This window comes from Crinia signifera, chromosome 1 (genome assembly GCF_055691185.1).
Source record: "Crinia signifera chromosome 1, ASM5569118v1, whole genome shotgun sequence".
NCBI lineage: Eukaryota > Metazoa > Chordata > Amphibia > Anura > Myobatrachidae > Crinia > Crinia signifera.
In genome coordinates, this window is record NC_139217.1 from 114,221,139 (window position 1) to 114,244,363 (window position 23,225).

At 43.5% G+C, this 23,225-nt stretch overlaps 1 protein-coding gene and 1 long non-coding RNA gene across 3 annotated transcripts in view; one reads left to right on the plus strand and one right to left on the minus strand.

Moving 5' to 3' along the window:
* LOC146059574 (uncharacterized) overlaps positions 1–23,225 on the minus strand; it is a 93,972-nt gene that overhangs the window by 15,853 nt on the left and 54,894 nt on the right. The gene's annotated exons all lie outside the window — the stretch shown is intronic.
* Positions 1–23,225, plus strand: part of MND1 (meiotic nuclear divisions 1) — a 32,418-nt gene that overhangs the window by 8,130 nt on the left and 1,063 nt on the right. Inside the window, exons 3-4 of the mRNA XM_083156835.1 lie at positions 10,631–10,745; positions 20,617–20,661. Coding sequence (XP_083012961.1) covers positions 10,631–10,745; positions 20,617–20,661 — 160 coding nt within the window. The remainder of the gene's footprint in view (positions 1–10,630; positions 10,746–20,616; positions 20,662–23,225) is intronic.

Sequence of the window (23,225 nt, forward strand, 5' to 3'; positions counted from 1 at the left end):
CCATCTGCCCAGTTATTTTCTTTGGATAGATAAGGCTGAGCAGTGGAAGCAAGGACTGGTATTGTGTCAGAACTTAAGCTTTGTTGCATACAATCTTCCCGAATATCACTAGGAAGATGACGCCATAGAGGAGGAGGAACCCGCTTGTTGGCACAAGGTAGGATGTAGGCCTCACTGTCAGGAGGAGGATACACACAGGACCATTCAGGTGTTAATATGCCATTGCGTGGACTATCACATAATTGAGCGATATACTATATATGGTCCAGGGCTTGTACTGATGATGTGCTGATGAAATGTGAGGCTCTTTCTGGAGATGTTGATTGTGAGGAAAAAGTTATAAAGGATGTGAATAGTGTATGTATGTGTGTATGTATATATATATATATATATATGTGTGTGTGTATATATATGTATGTATGTGTATATGTATGTGTGTGTGTGTGTATATATATATATATATATATATATATATATATATATATATATATATATATATAATTTTATTGAACTTTTCCACAAATCTACAGGAAGTATAATATAATGGAGTCATAGTGTAAAGGTGGCAATATAAACAGTGCCGTCTGTACATACATCCACCTCGCGAACAACAAGATTATACATGTAACCACTCATTTTCCAATACAGGATATTGTAGCCATATGGGTTTATGAGCACAGTCTGTATCTCAATATTGACAAAAGCGACCAATGCACTATTATACATTACGCCAAACATTAATGAATAGTACATACGAAACATACTTATCGTGTACCACATAAAAAAGGGGGTGGGTCTCAGGTGTCATGTTTGCTGTAATTCAGCCTAGAAATAGGAAAGGATTTTGTCCAACATGAATTAAAGCATTAAACTGCTGTCACATATGATTTAAGTTAAGCACATAAACATGTCGGCCCCAGTTCACAGAAGGTGATCCTTATTTTTATGGTGGAACAGCAACGGCACTCTGAGGATTGGCAGCCGGACCAATCCACTTCAGAACGTCACAGCATCCCATACAGTGTATGGGAGAATGGGGTTAGAGGGTAGGGCATAAGAGTATATCTGGAAGAGACAGGACATTGGAGCGTATGAAGGTATTGTGAGATCTGGGTAGTGCATGGGGCAGGGGCATTAGATGGGGAACAATAAGACAAGCATGTTTTAAGCCTTTGAGTGCTGTGAATTTGTTAAATTGGTGTGAAACTTGCCAAGCAAACCTTTTTATCCATCACAATGACCTGTAATGTTTAACTTATATAGGAAATATCTTTTTTTTTTTTTTTTTGCAAAAACATTTTTTATTTTAATTCATATAACAAATGTGAGCGACGCCGGCATTTTTAGCCGATATTTTGCACATCTCTTACAGAGCTGTTGGCACTCATATTTTGCACACCTCTCACAGATGTTGGCATTTTTAGTGGATATTTTTGGGCATCGCTCACAGATATTGGCACTCAAAGGGTTAATCCATATATATATTTTGGTAAAAAAATTTGTTTTGGGGTAATTATGTGATTTAATTTAGATTAAATAGCCACTTTTACTATCCTACAGTACATAACTTGCTGTGAAACACACACTTCAGCTTTCTTAATATATGTATGAGTGGGAAGGGGGAAGCTGCGTCTGCATTATGCCTTTAGGGGACAGCTTACTGTATGCCTTTAGATTGATCAGTAAGTCCTGCTAGTGTTACTTTAGCCACTAAACATTCTAAAGCTGTGTACACATGCTTAGATTTTTCCTTGTTTTCGATTCGATTTTGCTTATAGAAGCAAAATCGAATCCACATCGAATGGTTTTTAGGACACTTTCGATCTGCATTCGATGCGCGCTCCCGTTTTCTCAAAATTGAATAGAAAAATCTACTGTGCAGCCAATGAAATCTCGAATTTGATCCAGTAAATCGAATGAGTACATTGTGCCTACATTGTGAAATCGAATGCAAAAGTACAGATCTAATGCCAAATTGAATGGGATGATCTAATGCCAGATCTAATAGAAAATGGAATCTAACATCAAATCTAATGGTGTGTACACACGGTACTTTTTGCCTTCCGATGTTAACGATATAGTCAACACCGGATCGGAATCTGTTGCAGATTGCAAGGGTTTTAACCCTTCAGATCCCGATCCGATTCAGATGCGCGTTCACGTATCGCAAGGCAGAAAGTCTTGTCTGCCTTGACTATATAGTGCAGATCTGCACTATATAGTCAAGATTGTATGCAAATCGGATGTGCCTTCAAATACTGTCCACGATCCGATCTGATCGGATCGTGGATAGTATCTGAAGGCACATCTGACCGTGTGTACACACCATGAGCGTGTGTACAGGGCTTTATTTTGATTCTAATGCTGTGTACACACTTGTACAATCTGCATGAAATCCAGATGAGATTTTGACTATATAGTCAAAATCTCATCTGGTTCTCATGCAGATTGTATGGGTTTTATCCCTTGCGAACCAGATGCGATCCCGTATCGCAGCCAGAAAGTCTTGGCTGTACAGACTGTATAGTGCAGATCTGCAATATATAGTCTAAATTGTATGCAGATAGTCTAAAATTGTATATATTGTATGAAGATAGTCTAAATTGTAATATAGTCTAAATTGTACAAGTGTGTACACACCTTAATATGGATTTTCTTGTTGCCTGCACAGTATTTATGGAGTTAAAATCTTTTCCCCAAAAAGAGTGTAAAGGCTGACTATACTCTGCCTGCTCACTGTGTCATACATAAACATGGAGTTCTCGTGTGGTAACAGATATAACGCTGTTTATTATCCTGAGAACCGAATAGATTACAGTTTAGAGAGGCATGCTGCCTATATGAAGTACTTTGGTTTTCTATAATATTATGGAAATTCTTTCGGGCGGTTTTCAAAGCACTTTTTAATGTGATAAGAATGCTGAAATGCATTGACAAAGCACAAATTGCTTTTAAACAGGTACAATTCACTGCTTTGCAATTTAATATGTACCTCCGATACGGCTCCTCTACAAGATATTACCTTACAGGAGGAATCTTTTACATATGAATGAAATACATTTTAAGTTGCTTAAAAGACCAGTAGCAGGAGACAAGTCACTGCATAGCCTAAAATGTATTGGGCACAGGTACCATCTATCTCTTTTGGTGTGACTATTTCCCTTCTGGCCCATATGGATCCTACATTTGGTTGATAAATCTCCCAATTGTGCTGCATATTCTCTACCACATAGTATACTGTCAGACATAAAGCAATTTTATTTCCTCAGTATATGAAATAGGGTTCTAAGGGAAGATGGCCACATATGCAAAGCAGTAGAAGCTGTAGATGGACGTTGCCAAGTAAAAGCTTTCCTCCTGAAGAACCCATTTTAGGGTAAGAGGTGGAGGGGATGTATTTTAAGGGGTTTTCCTTGCCTTGCATGGCAGTTCCCTCCAAAATAACTTGATCTACACGAACTGGTGGAGATTGCATATCATCATATACTTCCAATAAGGCAAAATGTATGCAGCGCCCCCGCTCCGAAGTCCTCAATCTGCTGCAATGCTAGAAAGCATGGGCTGCTTGTTTTTCTGTAGCTGGAAGGCCAGGAGCTTGAGCAAGTGTGTGTAACAGTCCTTTTCCAGGGGTTGCCGGATGGGATCCCGACAGGCATTTACCCGACGTCGGGATCCCGACTGTCAAAACACCGACAGTCGGGTTCCCGATGGCCACCTGCTGTTTTCCCTTGTGGGGGTCCACGACCCCCATAGAGGGAGAATAGAAGAGGTGGCGAGCGTAGTGAGCCACCGTGCCCGTAGCGCAGCGAGCCTGCAAGGGGCTTAGTTGCGCTCACCATGCTGTCTAGGTCCTGCCAGTCGGGATCCCGAAGTTGGGCTAATGACTGTCGGGATCCCGACTGTCGGACCCCTGTACCACACCCTTTTCCAGAGGCTGCCGGCCCTGTGGGTAATAAGATCTGGAACCCCTGGAGTGGGTGTCTCTATGGTACCTTGCTTCTTATACTAAAATTAATGAAAGTAAAAATAGCTATAGTATATTTATATAGTATAAGATTTACTTTTACTTTGCGGAGGCCGTGCCCAGATGTTGAAAGGAGGTGTATTTCATGTACACTGGGCAAACCACCAAATGCTGCAGTGCAAACGCAAAGTGTTTTGCTGGACACTTATTGAGCAATTGAACTGGGATCATTTTTCTTCTACGATCCCCATGGCAGCCATAACATTGGGATGTATCCCTTTCCCCATAGATTAGACAGGAGTTTTTTCTCTAGGACCGCCCACCTTGGGTATAACAGCCTCCTCCTCCTTAGCCTCAGTGTCTTTTTTTCCTGTCTCCGTTAGAGAGGACAGAATAGGAGTCAGTTAATTTATTTTCTAACAGGGCTACCTCTTATATCAGGGAGCTTGCTAGGGGGACCAGATTTATCTATACCCCTATGCATAACACCCGCTTACATGCCCAGCCAAAATACCTGTCAGACATCCAGTCTGGGTGCAGGCGCTGTGGATAAGTACGTTTTCCAGCTGGACACAACGGAGAACACAGGCGGCAGCAGCGCTGAGACAATACAAGCTGAAAGCGCAGTTGGAAACAGCGTGGTGAGCAAGCGGCAGTCCCAGCTGTAAGCCGCGACTGCACGCTGCGGGGATAGACACGGTAGGGCGGAAGTACGCGCGGCGTCTACTTCCGCCCAGAGCAGCTCTAGTGCGCACAGCAAGAGTGTCCCCGGAAACACAGCGGGGAATGTTTGTTCCGCTCGGCCATCCTGAAGAATGTTGGCGCAGTAATGAAGGAGTTAAGGCGCCATATTTAAACACAGCAGACAACGCTGTGCAGTGCACACGCTGGGCTGCAGAAATGATGGCTGAGATGGAAGTGCCTTCTTCCCCTAAGCTGGACAGTGCCCCTATGAGGTAAGCCCTTAGTGTTTTTAGGGCATTAGATTCTTTTATTTCTAGCTACTTAGTGTGTCCATTGTCTCTTATAGTGTGCCTGCAGAAGTTATCCCTGTGCCAAAGAAAAGGCTTTCAAAAAAGAAATACATTGAATCTAACTGCATGTCATGTGATAAGGTGTTCTCTGCGTGTCAAAACAAGTCACTATGTGAAGAATGTGAGACAAGACATAAGGAGCCCATAAAGGAAGTGCTAAAAAAATCAGAGCATACGGAGATACTAAAAGAACTGATGGCTTGGATGAAACAAAACTTTGTGTCTAAGCATGAATTTGTCCAGTCACAGACAGCTAAGAGGTCTAGGTCTCAAGCTGGGCTGAGCCAAGAGGAGGGTTCATCCGGCATGGAGGAACCAGATAAAAACTCCACTGATGAGTCAGGAGAAATAGAGGAGGATAGAACCTTTAACCTGGATATAGTGGAGAATGTTCTAAAGAACATATACAAGGCAATGAACTACCAAGAGGCTACAGGTACCGCTTCGGAAAAGGACCCGCTATTTGAGGATAGATCAAAGAAGGGGAGGTCCTTCCCAGTTAATAAGGTAGTGAGGGAAATAATTGCTAAGGAGTGGGTAAATGTTGACAAGAAACTCACCCTTAGTAATAGAGTGGATAAAATGTATCCATACAAGGATGAAGAATTCATGGCGTGGTGCAAGATCCCTAAGGTAAACGCGGCGGTGGCGGAGCTCACGTCAAGGTCTACAATACCGGTGGAAGACGCTGCGGCCTTCAAGGATTCCATGGACAAGAAAGTGGAAACCGCCTTAAGAAAGGTGCATACGGCGTCGTCAGGGGCACTCAGGTCATCAGTCGCTATTGCTTCAGTATCCCGTGCTCTGAGACTCTGGGCAGCAAACCTACATACGGATGTAGAAGATAAGATATCTAAAACATATATCTTACGCAGTTTAGAGATTATGCAAAAATCTATTGACTACCTGTGTGAAGCATTACTGGACTCGGTGGCATTCGCATCAAAATCCATGGCAGCCGGAATAACTGCAAGACGAGCACTGTGGCTAAAGCCTTGGAGTGCCGACGCAAATTCCAAAAACAAACTAACAGCATTACCCTTCGAGGGAAATTATTTATTTGGATCTAAACTTGACGCCATGATACAGAAACTGTCTGGCGGAAAATCTGTCCGGTTGCCGCAGGATAGAAGGAATAGGTTTCCCTATCCGGGAACACCTAAACCGTCCTTTAAGGACGCAAGAAGCTACAGGCCTGGAAAGCCATACTATAAAAGAGGGAACCCTAATCTTTCCCGTCAGTCCTTTCGCCAGCCTTACCGAGGAAAATTTCAGTCGGACAGAGGTGGAAGGCTATGACTATCCACTAAACATCAAGATAGGTGCAAGACTATTGAATTTCCCAGAGGTCTGGAAAAGGACGATTGGGGACAGATGGGTCCTGAATATAATTCAGAGGGGTTATTCAATAGAGTTTGCATGTCACCCGAGACCAGACCGGTTTTTAAAATCCAGAACACCAATATTGATGGAAGAAAGAAAAGAGTTGAAGATAAAGATAGAGCAACTCTTAGAAATAAACGCCATAGAGGAAATCCCCAGGCTACAACACAAGAGAGGCTTTTACTCGAACTTATTTCTAGTGAAGAAACCCAATGAAGAATACAGGACAATCCTGGATCTGAGGGATCTCAACCTGAATATAAAGAAGATAAAATTCAGGATGGAAAGCTTGTCATCCATTCTAACTGGGATAAGGAAGGGAGCATTCCTAGCGTCAATAGACCTAAAGGACGCCTACTATCACATCCCAGTAAACAGATACCACAGAAGGTTCCTCAGGTTCGAAGTGTCAAACAGGCATTTCCAGTTTACTTGCCTGCCCTTTGGGCTAAGAACATCTCCGAGGGTCTTCACGAAGGTTCTAGTAACCTTGATTGCAGAGCTAAGGAAACAGGGAGTCCTGATTTGGCCATACCTGGACGATCTGCTAGTCGTAGGGGATTCGGAAGTAGAAGTCCTACAAGGTCTAGAGTTGACACTTTTAACACTAAGGAGACACGGCTGGGTAGTAAACGAAACCAAGAGCCACCTTCTACCAAGTCAGATTATTCAGTTCCTGGGGGTCCTGATAGACACTGTGAATTTCAACATTGCTCTATCACCAGAGAGATGTATAAGAATCCAGGAGATGATAGAAAAGGTCCTGTATTCGAAGAAGGTGACCTTTCTGATGGCCGTACAATTGCTGGGCATGATGACGTCCTGCATAAAGATTATACCTTGGGCCCAGGCAAATATGAGAGGTCTGCAAGGGTACCTGTTACCTCTGATCCGAAGAGGGTACAGGGACCATCAGCTTATCACACTGAACGAATCAGTAAGAAGATCCATACTGTGGTGGACGAGGGACCTGGAGAAAAGAAGGTCCAGTCTAGAGAGTCCAAGATATGTGGTAGTAACTACAGATGCCAGTCTAACTGGTTGGGGAGCGCATATGAAGAATGCATCAGTGCAAGGAATATGGTCCCTAGAAGAAACAATGAATTCCTCGAACGTAAGAGAACTTCAAGCAGTCTGAGAAGCAGTAAGGCTACTGAAGAATTACATAGTGGGGAATCATGTCAGAATAATGTCGGACAACATCACGGTGGTCTCACATATAAATCATCAGGGAGGCACCAGAAGCAGAAAACTGATGAGAATATCACAGGATATTATGGTATGGGCGGAGAAGTACCTTCTCTCGATCTCGGCTATATACATACCAGGAAGGAGGAACGTAGTAGCAGATTTCCTGAGTCGAAAGCTACTAGATCCGGGAGAATGGGAACTGAACGAAGAGGTGTTCAGGGAGATTGTGCAGAGGTTCGGAGTTCCGGAAGTGGACCTGATGGCTACTTATGCAAACAAGAAGGTGAGGACATTCTGCTCAAGATATTATCATGCCCAAGCAGCAACATTGGATGCCTTCACGATCAGATGGCAATTCAAACTAGGGTACATATTCCCACCTTTTCCCCTGATAAACAAGGTGATAAAGAAGATACAAGAGGACAAGGCAGACCTAGTGGCAATCCTACCATACTGGCCACAGAGGGGCTGGTTCGCAAACGCCATGAGGTTATCAGTGCAGAAACCATGGGAGCTACCCAACAGACCGGACCTACTGACACAAGGCCCAGTACTACACTCAGAACCCGCGACATTATGTCTAAGGGCGTGGAGATTGAGCGGCAAATACTAAAGAAACATAATCTCTCTTCACAAGTCACAGACATGATGTTGAAGGCCAGAAAAGATGTTTCTTCTCTAGCATACTACAGAACATGGATGAAATTCATCGAATGGGGGCAGTTCTCAGGTGACTATAGTAAGATTTCCACTGGAGAGGTGTTACAGTTTCTCTTTGATGGATTCCTCTTAGGGCTGGCAACGGCCACCATTAAAGCTCAGGTATCAGCTTTAAGCGTTCTGTTAGACAGGCCATTGGCGGAAGAAAAGGTGGTAAAGAGGTTCAGCAGAGCAATGAAGAGAGTTAGACCCCCAATCAAGTCGATAGTAGCCCCTTGGGACTTGAACTTACTTCTTACAGTATTAGCCAAGCATCCATTCGAACCACTCATGGATATTCCGCTCAAACTGCTCAACTGGAAGGTGGTTTTTCTTGTAGCAGTCACCTCTGCAAGGAGAGTGAGTGAACTACAGGCGCTGTGGATCGAGGAACCCTATCTTATTGTGTTCCCGGACAGGGTGGTGTTGAGGACACACCCGCAGTTCTTACCTAAGGTAATCTCTAGATTTCACCTTAATCAGGAGATAACCCTTCCCGAGTTTTATCCAAACCCTCAGAGTGATGAGGAGGAAATGTGGCATAACTTGGACCTGGTGAGGGCCATATCCATATACTTGGAAAGAACCAAGACATTTAGAACCTCCAAGCACTTATTTGTAATTCCTGAAGGAATAAAGAAGGGAGGAGCACCTGTGAAGCAAACGATCTCTAGGTGGATAAGAGAAATTATCTTATTCGCCTACAATAAAGAGAACAAGGTGGCACCTCCGATCGTACAGGCACACTCGACTCGGGCAGTCTCCACATCATGGGCAAATAAGGCGAAGGCATCAGTTACAGATATCTGTAAAGCGGCTACCTGGTCGTCAGTCCATACATTTTCTAACCATTATGCACTCAACGTATCTACTGCCCACTTTGGGAACCACGTGTTGCAAGGAGCTATGTCAGCGGGACTGACATCGCCATAAGTAAATATAATACAACTATCCCCCCCGTGTGGTGTACTTGGGTATGTCCCAATGTTATGGCTGCCATGGGGATCGTAGAAGAAAGAGCCGAATTATACTCACCGATAATTCCTTTTTCTTCCTAGAGATCCCATGGCAGCCACTTGTTACCCTCCCGTGTTATTATTGTGTTTTTTCTCCAGGTTACGGAGACACTCAAAAGACACTGAGGCTAAGGAGGAGGAGGCTGTTATACCCAAGGTGGGCGGTCCTAGAGAAAAAACTCCTGTCTAATCTATGGGGAAAGGGATACATCCCAATGTTATGGCTGCCATGGGATCTCTAGGAAGAAAAAGGAATTATCGGTGAGTATAATTCGGCTCTATCTGGGATGAGTATGACTGGTGCACAGTAGGTTTTTTTTTTTTTTTTTGCATGCAGATAATGTGATAAATATTTTACATTTTTGTTTCTTACACATCTCAAATCCTCTGCATGGACAAGGAGGGTAGTGCACCTCTGTCTACCCCAATAAATAAATGTAAATGCCATATTTTTGATGTGTGTGTGTTGGACCTAAGGCCTGAATCATATATCATATCGTACAGCAGCGATGTGATCAGTGCTTCTGCAATAGGAGTCACCTGAGGGAGAATGACTCAAGCCAGCCCTGAAGATTCAAGTGCTGCGTCACGAGTAACCCTGAGTACATCCCCATCTTTTTGCTGAGGTTACTCCGATTTGCCCTTGCAGCTTGAAGATCTTTGCTGTGACACTCAAGGAAATGGAATGCACCAAAACAGAGGCCAGCACTGCCTCCAAATGGCTCAGGGAGCACTGCGAGCGACAAGCGGGACCTATGGGTTTAAATAAATCTTTAAATTTGGCCAATAGATTGTTTTTGGTGCTGCTTACAAAATTGCAAGTAATTTAAGAATTTGTTTTAACTTAAAGGATCTTTGTATTTGGTGTTGCTGTCGTAGCTCACATAGGGGATGGCAAAGTATAAGCTGTGGTCTTTGATTTTACCCCTGAAGAGTGGGCAACAGGCAGGAGATGCTGATGAAATAAGTAAGCAAGAAGAAACCGTGGAGAACTGAGCAAGTTTGGCCAGCCTAGGGCTGATTGGACTTGAACCAGGTTCCCAGGTCTTGTTAAATGTCTCTAGCTTATCTCGTGGGCCACTGGATAATTCTTTATATGTAGTTATTATATAAAATGCCACGGAGGTCAGAATTGGAACATTCCTACAGCCTAATGCAGCAAAAATACTTAACACTGATAATTTAGTCCTGTAGAACCCACCACCTAGCTGCTTGGGAAGTATAGGACTGGAGCAAATTGTATAAATATGGCGTAACTGCCACTGTGCTGCCATGTTCATCACTTGTTTTTGCCTTTTTATATTTTATGTGTGCGTCATATATGCTTGTACTGTATCTTCTAGGATGAGCGATCCAAACTGGCAGAGGAGCTTGCATTGTTGAGGCAGCAAAGGGAGCAACTGATGGCAGAGCTAGACAAACACAAAGAATGTGATCCAGATGTTATAGAAGAGATGCGTAAGTCTTTGTGTTCAGTTTTTTGAGTAATGATTCCTCTTTCCTCTATTATCACCAGAATTGTTGTAACCTTATTTGGTCTGACTACTCCCAGCATCAGCCCCCTACCATGCAGCACAGTGTTCAGTCTCAGAACTTCTATTCTCTCATTTCCTCAGTGTGCTTAATAAGTAAAATAATAAGGACATCAGCACATTAGAATTCATATGGTTTTCACCTGAAATACTGCTCATTCCAACTTCATTAACGTCTTAAATTAATCACATGTGTGTTTTGAGAGGTTGTTACTCCTGAGCCACCTCTTTGCTGGGGTAAACGGGTCTATACTCAGCCGCTCACCAGGGGGAGCTCTGTAAATATGCCCTCTTTGAATCTCATTTCAATGTTGCACCTGTCACACATACAGTCTAGCTCCTGCCATCCCACATTGCTACATTCTGCACCTTGTGCAGGCAACCCCATAATGGCACTCAGGTGCTTCCTGTGTAAATGGGTCTGCGTATATGTTACAGCAGCACTTTATGTTTATTAATGGATATTGTTTTTTTAGTAAATGCAAATATTGGTATTAACCCCTTCCCGACATTTGACGTACATTTACGTCATGGTCGGGAAGCACTTCCCGACACATGGCGTAAATGTACGTCATGGATTTAAACTGTCACCGCGTCTATAGACGCGGTGACAGTTTCAACATGTCTGCTGTCCCTGACAGCAGACATGTCCGTGCATGCCCAGGGGGGGCTGCGATGCCGCCCCCTCGTCGGCGATCGCTGTGATTGGCTGTTCAGTGTGAACAGCCATTCACAGCGTTTTCCTGTGTCACCGGCGAATAACGTTCGCCGGTGACACGGGATCAGAGGTAATTGGTGCTGTAAAGTACAGCACCAATCACCGCGGGGTGTAAGGGTGACACTGGTGTCACCCCACCTCACCCCGCCCGCCCCCAAAGGCCGTGATTGGTCCGTCGGACCGACGGACCAATCACAGCCAAGGAGGGGGATTTAAACTAACGGTGACTGCACTGCAGACGCCATTCCGGTCTGGAATAGCGTGCAGTGCGGTCACCGTGCCCACCTGCCGCCATATACTGACCAGAACCTTGCTCCATACTTACCTGATCGCTGCTTCATCACTGCTTGATCACTGCTTGATCTGTGCTGGATGCTTCCTGGATCCTGTTGCTACTTGTGCCTTCCTGTGCTGTGAAATTGTGCTGCTGCAGTGTAATAGCTAGATAGAGAGATAGATAGAGATAGAGAGAGATAGAGAGATAGAGAGAGATAGAGAGAGATAGAGAGAGAGATAGTGTCAGAGAGTGCTATATTTTGTACTGCTGCAGTGTGATATAGTTATAGATAGAGAGAGAGAGATAGAGAGAGAGAGAGATAGATAGAGAGGCCTAGTGACAGAGTGCTATATTTTGTGCTGCTGCAGTGTGATAGTTATAGAGAGATAGAGAGAGATAGAGAGAGAGAGATAGAGAGAGATAGTGACAGATTGTGCTATATATTTTTTATATAACTGACTGCTGCCCCCTCCTTTTGTGCTGATCAGTATAAATTAACTGATCAGCAACTTTTTGGGGGCGCAGGTTTTTTTTTATATATAGATATACCTGTCAGTGCTGCTGCTGCAGTGTCATAGAGTGATAGATAGTGAGAGATAGAGAGATAGAGAGAGATAGTGACAGAGAGTGCTAAATTTTGTGTCTGCTGCCCCCGCCTTTTGTGCTGATCACTATATCTGAGGTGATCAGCAACTTTTTTGGGGGTACAGAGGTTTTTTTTTTTTTTTATATATACCTGTCAGTTGCACCAAAGGTTGTGCACCTGCTGCACCTCACTGGTAATCAGTGTCGCATCACTGATCACCTTTTTTTTTTGTGTGTGTGCTGTGGGGTCTTTTTTAATTTTTTTTTTACACACACTGTGATTTTGTCGGTGTCCTGTGACCGCTGTGCGCTGATCAGTGACGTACATCACTGATCATCTTTTTCGGCACAGGGTTGATCTATTTTTTTATTTTTTTTATCAAATTCCTGTTGCCTTTGAGCGCTGTTCAGTGACAGACGTTACTGACCAACATCTGTGCTCAATTTTTGGCGCAGGACCTTTTTTTTTTTTTTTTTTTAACCCCTTCAATTTTTTATTTTTAACCCCTTCATTTTTTTTTTTTTTTATTGGTATAAAGTATTTTTTTTTTTTCTGCACTACATACACACTACACACTACATACCCCCCGGGTTGAAATAAAGTTTGTACCCCCCCCCTACACTATACACGTGTTGAAACATTTCACTACCAGTAACACAAAAATAAAAATGGCATCCCAAATGTCCTCCCAAATGTCCTCCCAAATGTCCTCCCAGTCATCCAGGAGAATGTATTCAGTGGAGGAGGCATATGCCATGCTTGCCTCTGACTTAGACACAGCCAGTGATGCAAGCGGGGAATTTGAAGGATTCGTCTTAAGCTCCTCTTCCTCCTCTGGTGATGAGGGACCCCCTCAAAGACGCCCCCGTAGAGCAGCTGAGACCCCCCCCCAACAATTGATCTCGTATGGACCCCACCACCAGACAATTTTGAGCCCCAGGTTCCTGAGTTTTTGGCCATGCCAGGAATCCAATTTGATTCCACAGGTCTCAGAGAAATTGACTTTTTTTCAAATTATTTTTCTCTGATGATTTTATAAATTTAATGGTGGACCAAACTAATTTATATGCCCAGCAGTTTATTGCTCAAAACCCCACGTCATCATTTGCTAGGTGGACCCCTGTAGATGCAGTAGAGATGATGACGTTTTGGGGTCTGGTGTTTCATATGGGCATAGTAAAAAAGCCAGAAATTAGGCAATATTGGAGTACAGATGTTCTGTACAGTACTCCATTTTACCGTATGGCCATGACCCGGACTCGATTTGAGACAATTCTTAAATTTATACATTACACCGATAATGCACAGTGCCCACCCAGAGATGATCCCACCTTTGACCGGCTATTCAAAGTCAGGCCGGTCATTGATCATTTCAGTGCCAAATTTGAAGAGGTGTACATCCCTGAAAAATTTATTTGTATCGACGAGTCCCTTATACATTTTAAAGGAAGGGTTAAATTCCGCCAGTACCTTCCCAGTAAGAGGGCAAGGTATGGCATAAAAATGTATAAACTGTGTGAAAGCACCTCAGGGTACACCCACAGGTTTAGGGTTTATGAAGGGAAGGATTCAAGAATTGAACCGCCAGAATGCCCCCCCTCCCTCGTAGGTGTTAGTGGGAAAATTGTCTGGGATTTAGTGCACCCCTTCCTGGATAAAGGTTATCACCTCTATGTGGATAACTTTTACACTAGCATCCCCCTGTTTAAGGCCCTTGGTTCAAGAGGTACAGCAGCTTGCGGTACTGTGCGCAAGAACCAAAGAGGCCTCCCAAAAACGCACATTGCCCAAGTAATGAGAAGGGGTGAAAGCAGGGGAATATGCAACGAAAATATGTTGTTGGTCAAATATAAGGACAAGAGGGATGTCCTTATACTGACAACAATTCACGGAGACAGTACCACCTCCGTCCCTGTACGAGGTACCAGTACCCACACCTCCAAACCTAATTGTATCCTGGATTACACTAGGTACATGGGCGGAGTGGATCTTTCAGATCAGGTACTGAAGCCGTACAGTGCCCTGCGGAAAACAAAAATCTGGTACAAGAAGGTGGCCGTGTATATCATCCAGATGGCACTGTATAACGCTTACGTGCTATTCCGTTCTACCGGCCAGAGGGGGACATTTATGCACTTTCAAGAGGAAGTCATAAAGGGCCTAATATTTGGGAACCAGCAGGCAGAGGGCCCCAGTACTTCTAGTACTGGCCCCCGTATTGTACCAGGGCAGCATTTTCCTGATGAAATCCCCCCCACTGGAAAAAAGGGCAGGACACAAAAAAGGTGCAAAGTTTGCTATAAAAAGGGAATAAGAAAGCAAACTATTTTCCAGTGTGACACTTGCCCCGACAAACCCGGCCTATGTATAAAGGAGTGTTTTAAAATATACCACACATCTATGGAATATTAGGTTCATAATTTCACCGTGCTTCGGGGGTCTTGCTAATGCCACATAGCACCCACCATTCATTCCACCAGAATCTGAGCCGCAAAATCCAAAAATCACTCCTTCCCTTCTGAGTCCTGTCATGCACCCAACTGGTATTTTTTGGTCACATGTGAGGCATTGCCGTACTTGGGAGATATTGGGGCACAGATTTTGGGGTGCTTTTTCTCCTTCATTCCTTGTGAAAATGAAAAATTTTGAGCCAGAACTGCATTTTTGTGTAAAAAAATGTAATTTTTCATGTTCACTGCCCAGTTTTATCAAAATTGGTGAAACCCCTGGGGGTTTGAAATGTACACTATACCCCTAGATGAATTCCCTGAGGGGTGTAGTTTGCAAAATGGGGTCACTTGTGGGGGGGTTCCACTGTATTGGTGCTTTGGGGGTCTTGCTAATGCGACATAGCACCCACCATCATTCCACCAGAATTTGTGCTGCAAACTCCAAATATCACTCCTTCCCTTCTGAGTCCTGCCACTTTTTGGTCACACATGAGGCATTGCCGTACTCGGGAGAAATTGGGGCACAGATTTTGGGGTGCTTTGTCTCCTTCATTCCTTCTGAAAATGAAAAATTTTGAGCCAGAACTGCATTTTTGTGTAAAAAAATGTAATTTTTCATTTTCACTGCCCACTTGTATCAAAATTGGTGAAACCCCTGGGGGTTTGAAATGTACACTATACCCCTAGATGAATTCCCTGAGGGGTGTACTTTGCAAAATGGGGTGACTTGTGGGGGGGTTCCACTGTATTGGTGCAACATAGCACCCACCATTCATTCCACCAAAATCTGTGCTGCAAAATCCAAAAATCACTCCTTCCCTTCTGAGTCCTGCCATGCACCCAACTGGTATTTTTTGTTCACATGTGAGGCATTGCCGTACTCGGGAGAAATTGGGGCACAGATTTTGGGGTGCTTTTTCTCCTTCATACCTTCTGAAAATGAAAAATTTTGAGCCAGAACTGAATTTTTGTGTAAAAAAATGTAATTTTTCATTTTCACTGCCCACTTGTATCAAAATTGGTGAAACCCCTGGGGGTTTGAAATGTACACTATACCCCTAGATGAATTCCCTGAGGGGTGTAGTTTGCAAAATGGGGTCACTTGTGGGGGGGTTCCACTGTATTGGTGCTTGGGGGGTCTTGCTAATGCGACATAGCACCCACCAAAATTCCACCAGAATCTGAGCTGCAAAATCCAAAAATCACTCCTTCCCTTCTGAGTCCTGCCATGCACCCAACTGGTATTTTTTGGTCACATGTGAGGCATTGCCGTACTCGGGAGAAATTGGGGCACAGATTTTGGGGTGCTTTTTCTCCTTCATACCTTCTGAAAATGAAAAATTTTGAGCCAGAACTGCATTTTTGTGTAAAAAAATGTAATTTTTCATGTTCACTGCCCACTTGTATCAAAATTGGTGAAACCCCTGGGGGTTTGAAATGTACACTATACCCCTAGATGAATTCCCTGAGGGGTGTAGTTTGCAAAATGGGGTCACTTGTGGGGGGGTTCCACTGTCTTGGTGCTTGGGGGGTCTTGCTAATGCGACATAGCACCCACCAAAATTCCACCAGAATCTGAGCTGCAAAATCCAAAAATCTCTCCTTCCCTTCTGAGTCCTGCCATGCACCCAACTGGTATTTTTTGGTCACATGTGAGGCATTGCCGTACTCGGGAGAAATTGGGGCACAGATTTTGGGGTGCTTTTTCTCCTTCATACCTTCTGAAAATGAAAAATTTTGAGCCAGAACTGCATTTTTGTGTAAAAAAATGTAATTTTTCATTTTCACTGCCCACTTGTATCAAAATTGGTGAAACCCCTGGGGGTTTGAAATGTACACTATACCCCTAGATGAATTCCCTGAGGGGTGTAGTTTGCAAAATGGGGTCACTTGTGGGGGGGTTCCACTGTATTGGTGCTTGGGGGGTCTTGCTAATGCGACATAGCACCCACCAAAATTCCACCAGAATCTGAGCTGCAAAATCCAAAAATCACTCCTTCCCTTCTGAGTCCTGCCATGCACCCAACTGGTATTTTTTGTTCACATGTGAGGCATTGCCGTACTCGGGAGAAATTGGGGCACAGATTTTGGGGTGCTTTTTCTCCTTCATACCTTCTGAAAATGAAAAATTTTGAGCCAGAACTGCATTTTTGTGTAAAAAATGTAATTTTTCGTTTTCACTGCCCAGTTGTACCACAATTGGTGAAACCCCTGGGGGTTTGAAATGTACACTATACCCCTAGATGAATTCCCTGAGGGGTGTAGTTTGCAAAATGGGGTAACTTGTGGGGGGGTTCCTAAATTTTAGCATCTTATGGTGCCTAGAAACCTACATGGTGCCTAAAAAATAATCTCATAAAAAAGAGGCTCCAAAATCAAGTAGGTGCTCCTTCTATTATGAAGCCTGTGGTTTGGTCAACGTGCACACTAGGGCCACATATAGGATATTTTTGAAAACAAAAGAATTGGGGGAATCAATTTTTAGTCACATTTCTCTAGTAAAATGTACTGTGTTCCTTAGAAAAATGTATTAAAATTGCAAATCTGCAAAAAAAATGAAATTTTGAAATTTCACCTACACTTTGTTTTAATTCCTGTGAAACACCTAAAGGGTTAACAAACTTCCAAAATGCTGTTTTGAATACTGTGAGGGGTGCAGTTTTTGAAATGGCATCATTTATGGGGGTGTCTCACATACAAGTCCCTCAAAGTCATATCAGAACTGAACTGGTCCCTAAAAAAATCAGTGTTTGAAATTTTCTTGAAAATTTGAGAATTTGCTATTCATATTGTAAGCCTCCTAGTGTCCAAAAAAATTAAAAGGAAGTTGAAATAATGATGGAAACATAAAGTAGACATATGGTCTATGTTAGTTATTAACTATTTTGAGTGGTATGATTATTTGTCTCACAAGCAGAAAATTTAACATTTTGCAAATCGCTAAATTTTCCATTTTTTCACGACATTTTGGTATTTTTCACAAAAAAACACAGACTGTATCGACCCAAATTTACCACTAATTTGAAGTACAATGTGTCACGAAAAAACAATCTCAAAATCACTGGGATAAGTAAAAGCAAAAAAAAGTTATCCCCACTTAAGTGAGACATGTCAGATTTGAAAAAAATGGCTCTGTCAGGAACGCAAAAACTAGCTCTGTCAGGAAGGGGTTAACCGTAATCTTTGCAGAGTAAGGTTGGCCATCTGGTTTGAACACTTCTAAATTGATTAAATGTGATTGACTTCCATGAATTACCGGGTAGCCATGGTAACATGAGGTATGTGCACAACTGCACTGCGTAGGTGCCACTGATATTACATGTTGTTATTTGCAGTAGTTGTCATTATGCTTATATCATCTAACTCTTGCTGTGCAGCTCTATACAAGTGTGCCCACGTGTTCTTTCTGGGGATAATGAATTCACAGGATTTATTGGTGCTATTCTATCATCTTATAGCTGTGACGCACCACCCGGTGTACACAATGCCATATGTCGGGTGGACACAAAGACAAGTATCTGAGTGTGTGTGTTTTATATGGGTTTGTGTGTGGGAATGCAGTCAATAGGTCGACAGTAATTAAGTAGACCACTATTGGTCAAAAGGTAAAAGGATGACATGGGCAAAAAGTCGACACGGGGAATAGTTCGACATGAAAAACAGTCGACATGATTTTTTTTTCAAGTTTTTTTTTTTTTTTATCAAAAAAAGGTGTTTTTTCATATTTTGCTATCCAAGTGGACATAGGATGAGATTATGTCTGACGCATGGTGAACGAAGCGGTACACTTATACAGTGTCCATGACGAATTATGTCGGCAAAAACACCCAAAAACACCCCATGTTGACCCTTTTCATGTATTGACCTTTTGCCTGTCGACTAATTGTGGTCAAAACCAGCTTTGTGCTCTAGTCCCATAGAAAATATCATAATTTTTTTGTGTTCACAGCTCATTAAATTTGCTTTATACGGTGCAGTATAACAACTGTTGAACTGCATAAGTAATAATCCTATAATCTTGTCATTATCTCATCATGGCTGGAAGTGAAAGAGAATAGGATCCACGTCTTATCGCTGGCATATGATCAAGATAGCTAGCCCTCTGCTCAAAGGCCAACTGTCATATCGTCTCTCAAATGATTTATGGCGTGCGCAGATTGAAGCTTTATTAATTAGAAAGACACTTTGTTTTGCAGCCATGAAAGTTTAGCATTAACCCCTGACCCCTATAACTCAGTTTGTGCAGTTTTCTTTTACTTTCAAAATGCCACAAGACCTGCCTGTCTGCCTTCACAGCCTCTTACACACTTTCAGTTTCAAAACTAGTAACTCGTTCTTGGTATGTTTTCCTGTATTTCATGTCGCGTAGTGTGTAAATCATAGAAGTCACGCTGCACCCCCATACCCCCCCCCCCCCCCCCCCATCTAGAACTTCTCTTTTGTTTTCTCATACTGTGTAAACTTTCAGTTCTTTACTTTTGCTGCTTGAAATTGGGAATAATGCTAGACCCTAGTGAGGCTGTCACCTGCCTCTCCAATGCATGTAACTGACACCTGTCTGGAGCGAGTAAGATAAGAAGCCTCTATTATTATGGCCATCCCTGACCATCCCACGGGCACACCTTATTTGCTATACAAGTTTTTCATGTAAAGCTAGACATAGGTCTTATATACTGGCTTGAATCCGTTTAAGAAAACTGTATCATAAAATATTATTAATGTGTTAAGGAAACCAGCTTGAGTTTTCCATCTGGCTAGTAAATAGACAGCCCTGGTCTATAAGGGTAATTAATCTCAGGGACCCGTTCCCTTTTTTGTAAGTTTGTGATGTTTGTGCACTTTCTTCTCTACCAGATAGGTAACCCCTGGGTGCATTGTATCTATTTATTACAATGGCATATTTAGGATTACAGTTAGTTTAACAATGGTTATTTGCAGGCCATGTACATATAGCCCTGGGTGATATAAATTGTATGGACTGTTAGAAGCAGGAGAAATGTTTTTGATTCCACCATTATACCACTTTTACACCAAAACTGCCGGGTCAAACCCAGGTTTTTGGACCCGGATGCGACCTGGCAGTTGTTCCCTTTTACACTGAATTCGGGCTCTGAGCCGGCACATGGAAATGACATCATTTCCAAGCGCCGGGAAACCTGCTGACCGTCACCCCCACAACGCCGACCAACACGCTGGGGGCAAGCCCAGCACCCAGGTAAGCTGCTTGTTTGCCCCCAGCCTCCGTGCGCCCCCAGCTTCCATCCATGAGGTGAATGGATGCTGCACACAGGCATCCATTCACCTTTGCTGCTGTCTGCATAGTACCGAAGACAGCAGCGGAGGCTGTACGCAGCCCCTGCCCAACCTCCGGACTGACCTCAGGGCGCTGCGGTCCGGAGGTTGGGGCTCCCTGATTGGAGGAAATGGGTCCCTGGGTCGGATGACCCGGGTTACCCATTTACACGGCTACTGACTTCGGGGAAGCCCCGTGTCCGACCCTGAGCATTTGCCGGGTCGGACACCGGGTAACAGGGCAATCCTTTTTAAAATGTAGCCTCTTCCCCACTTGTACAACGCTGTGGAATATAGCAAGTGTGTGGTACAGTAAATAGTAGACTTCCTGAGGAGCATTTTTCTTGTTGTTATTCAAATTCTAAATGGTCTGTTCCCCCCCCCCCCCCCCCCTTAATGCCACAATGCAGAATAACATTTTGTTAATCGTGTTTCTTGTGTTATAAATAACTTTTATATGTTATCACTTTCCAGGTAAAACCAACAAAGTGGCCAAAGAAGCTGCAAATCGCTGGACTGGTAAGCCTTTGTTGTCCATTGGGGAGATGTATCAAACCTTTTTATAGACAAGATGTCCATAACAGCCCATCAGAATTCCCAAAAAATGAGAGCTAGGCATTGCTTCTGGTTGATTCGCAAGGCTGCGAATTCGCAGCCTTGCAAGTCCACCAAACTTCACCTTGAGAATGGTGGCTGGCAGCCACCCCTTCGCAGCTTGTGTTAGCATGCACTGGCTGCCAATGGATGTTTACATAAACATCCATTCGCAGCCTACGGGGTAACACCCATATCATTCAATGGTTGGTGACCATCAAATGATGTGGAACGTGCACGCAGATCTAAGGTTGCTCCGAGCAACCTTAGATCTGCGTGCACACTCTGAGGGAAGTGGGCGGGCAGCTGCACCCGCGTCAGGTCCATTAGCATGAGAACGCCCATGAAACGCTGGGCGTTCCCATATGCAAAATTGGCCGCCCCAGGCCCTCCCCGTCCACCAGCCGCAAGGAAACTGTTGCGCATGTGCAGAAATGCGCATATGCAAACATCGGCCCCGTGCGAATGAACGTGGCCCTGTGAATGGACCTAAATAAGGGCCTTAGAGTTTAACTTAAAGTTGTTCCTTTTGTGAATGAGCAATAATGTGTCTGTTTCTGTGCACTTACATTTTCAGCTCAATTTTAAGATATGTGCAAAGAACACCTAGAACAAATATCTTGACCGACTGCATATTTAGGGGCAAAATGTAAATAATTACTACAAAGAGGTGCGCCCAATTTGTGTCTACGTACCTCTTCCTGCACTGTAAGTTCTCTCCAAACACAGCTGCATGCCAGTACAAGGCACAGTACATGCAGCTCTGTTGGCACAGGTAGTTTTAAGTATCGCCAAGATCCTTCTTTATATTGCACAAAACCCTTACATGCAGCTCTGTATCAGGCACTTTGTAAATATCTGTTAGCCGTTTTTAAAGCTGATCACATGAATAAACCAGGATTATGCTTTGCACCATTTAACATAGATGTGCAAAGTGTTTCATTATTATTCCGGAAATGTGCTCACTTGCTAACGTGCCGACGAGCAAGAGCTATAAACTCTAGTGCAAGTGACTGTTGTCAGACAGTATAAACATAAGCCACTGAGAAGTACATGAGTAACCTTCCACCAGACTTGGGGCCTTATTCTAATCTGCTCTGTCCCCTGCGCGTTTGCACGGGGGACCAATGATTTCCTAATGTTAATGCACATTTCTGTGCATGTGCATACGCTGGCTGCAAGCAGGCACAACAAACTGCTAGTTCGCCGTCTCATTCGGGCATGTGGGGGGGGGGTGGCGGTGGTGAGGGGACGCGCCCATGTGAATGCCCATCATTTTTTGGGTGTTCCCATTGAAAACGCTGTGCATTCCCATGGAAACTAGGAAGTGACGCGGCTGCCGGGGGTGGGCAGCTAACATCACCGGATGTCAGCTGCCCGCCCTGTTCCCGTTCAGGGAACATGCAAAGCTAAGGAACCTGAGAGTGTCTTAGTTTTGCGTGATGATCCAAATAATTGGATGGTTGGCGACCATCGAATGATTTGGCCCCCGCACCCAAGGCTGCGAATGGATGTTTATGCAAAACATCCATTCACAGCTGTGCGGGAAACTCAGCAAGCGAGGGGCGTGGGGGAGGTGGCTGTGCGGGCGGCGTTAAAACCACATGTAGCGCTAGAATGCATGTAATCTTGCTGTGTTACTTATGCGGGTCAATCCATGTGGAGTGCTCCAGTCCTGGTTGCTTGACTATTTTTTTTGTGTGCTTGTGAAGACTCCTGTACGTTAGTAATCAGAAACCACCATTACTTTGTTTTTATTTACCTTCATATGAAAATGGTTCCCACTTTTATAAAATGGCATATGACATTTTTCACTTTTGCGGACATTTGGAGTAAATGCAATATCTCGGCTCAGAAAAGTCATAAAAAGCTGGGATAAAAACATTATTTTCAGCACATTTCAAGCTATGTTATAATTATTTACCTACTTCACTTCCTTATGAGTGAAATTTAAACCCACATTTAATTGTTAGATTTTTTTCTTTGCAATTCCCATCTCTCGTGATTGACAACTTTTCCAGAGGCTTATTAAGATAGCTGTTAACTGCCAGTACATAAAATTATCTTTAAACTTATTTGCACTCATTTACACTTCCAAATCAAACTGGTTTTATTATTTATTTATTAACCGTTTCTTATATAGCGCATACATATTACGCAGCGCTTTTACAGAGAATAGTTGAACATTCACATCAGTCCCTGCCCCAGTGGAGCTTACAATCTATATTCCCTACTACATGTACTCGCACACGCAGACATTCTAGGGTTAATTTTAGTTGGAAGCCAATTAGCCTACCAGTATATTTTTTGATTGTGGGAGAAAACCGGAGTACCCGGAGTAAACCCACGCAAGCACGGGGAGAATATACAAACTCCGCACAGTAAGAGCCATGGTGGGGATCAAACCCATGACCTCAGTGCTGTGAGGCAGTAATGCTAACCATTACACCATCCATGCTGGTTTTGCAGTGTAAATGATTGCCGCTTTA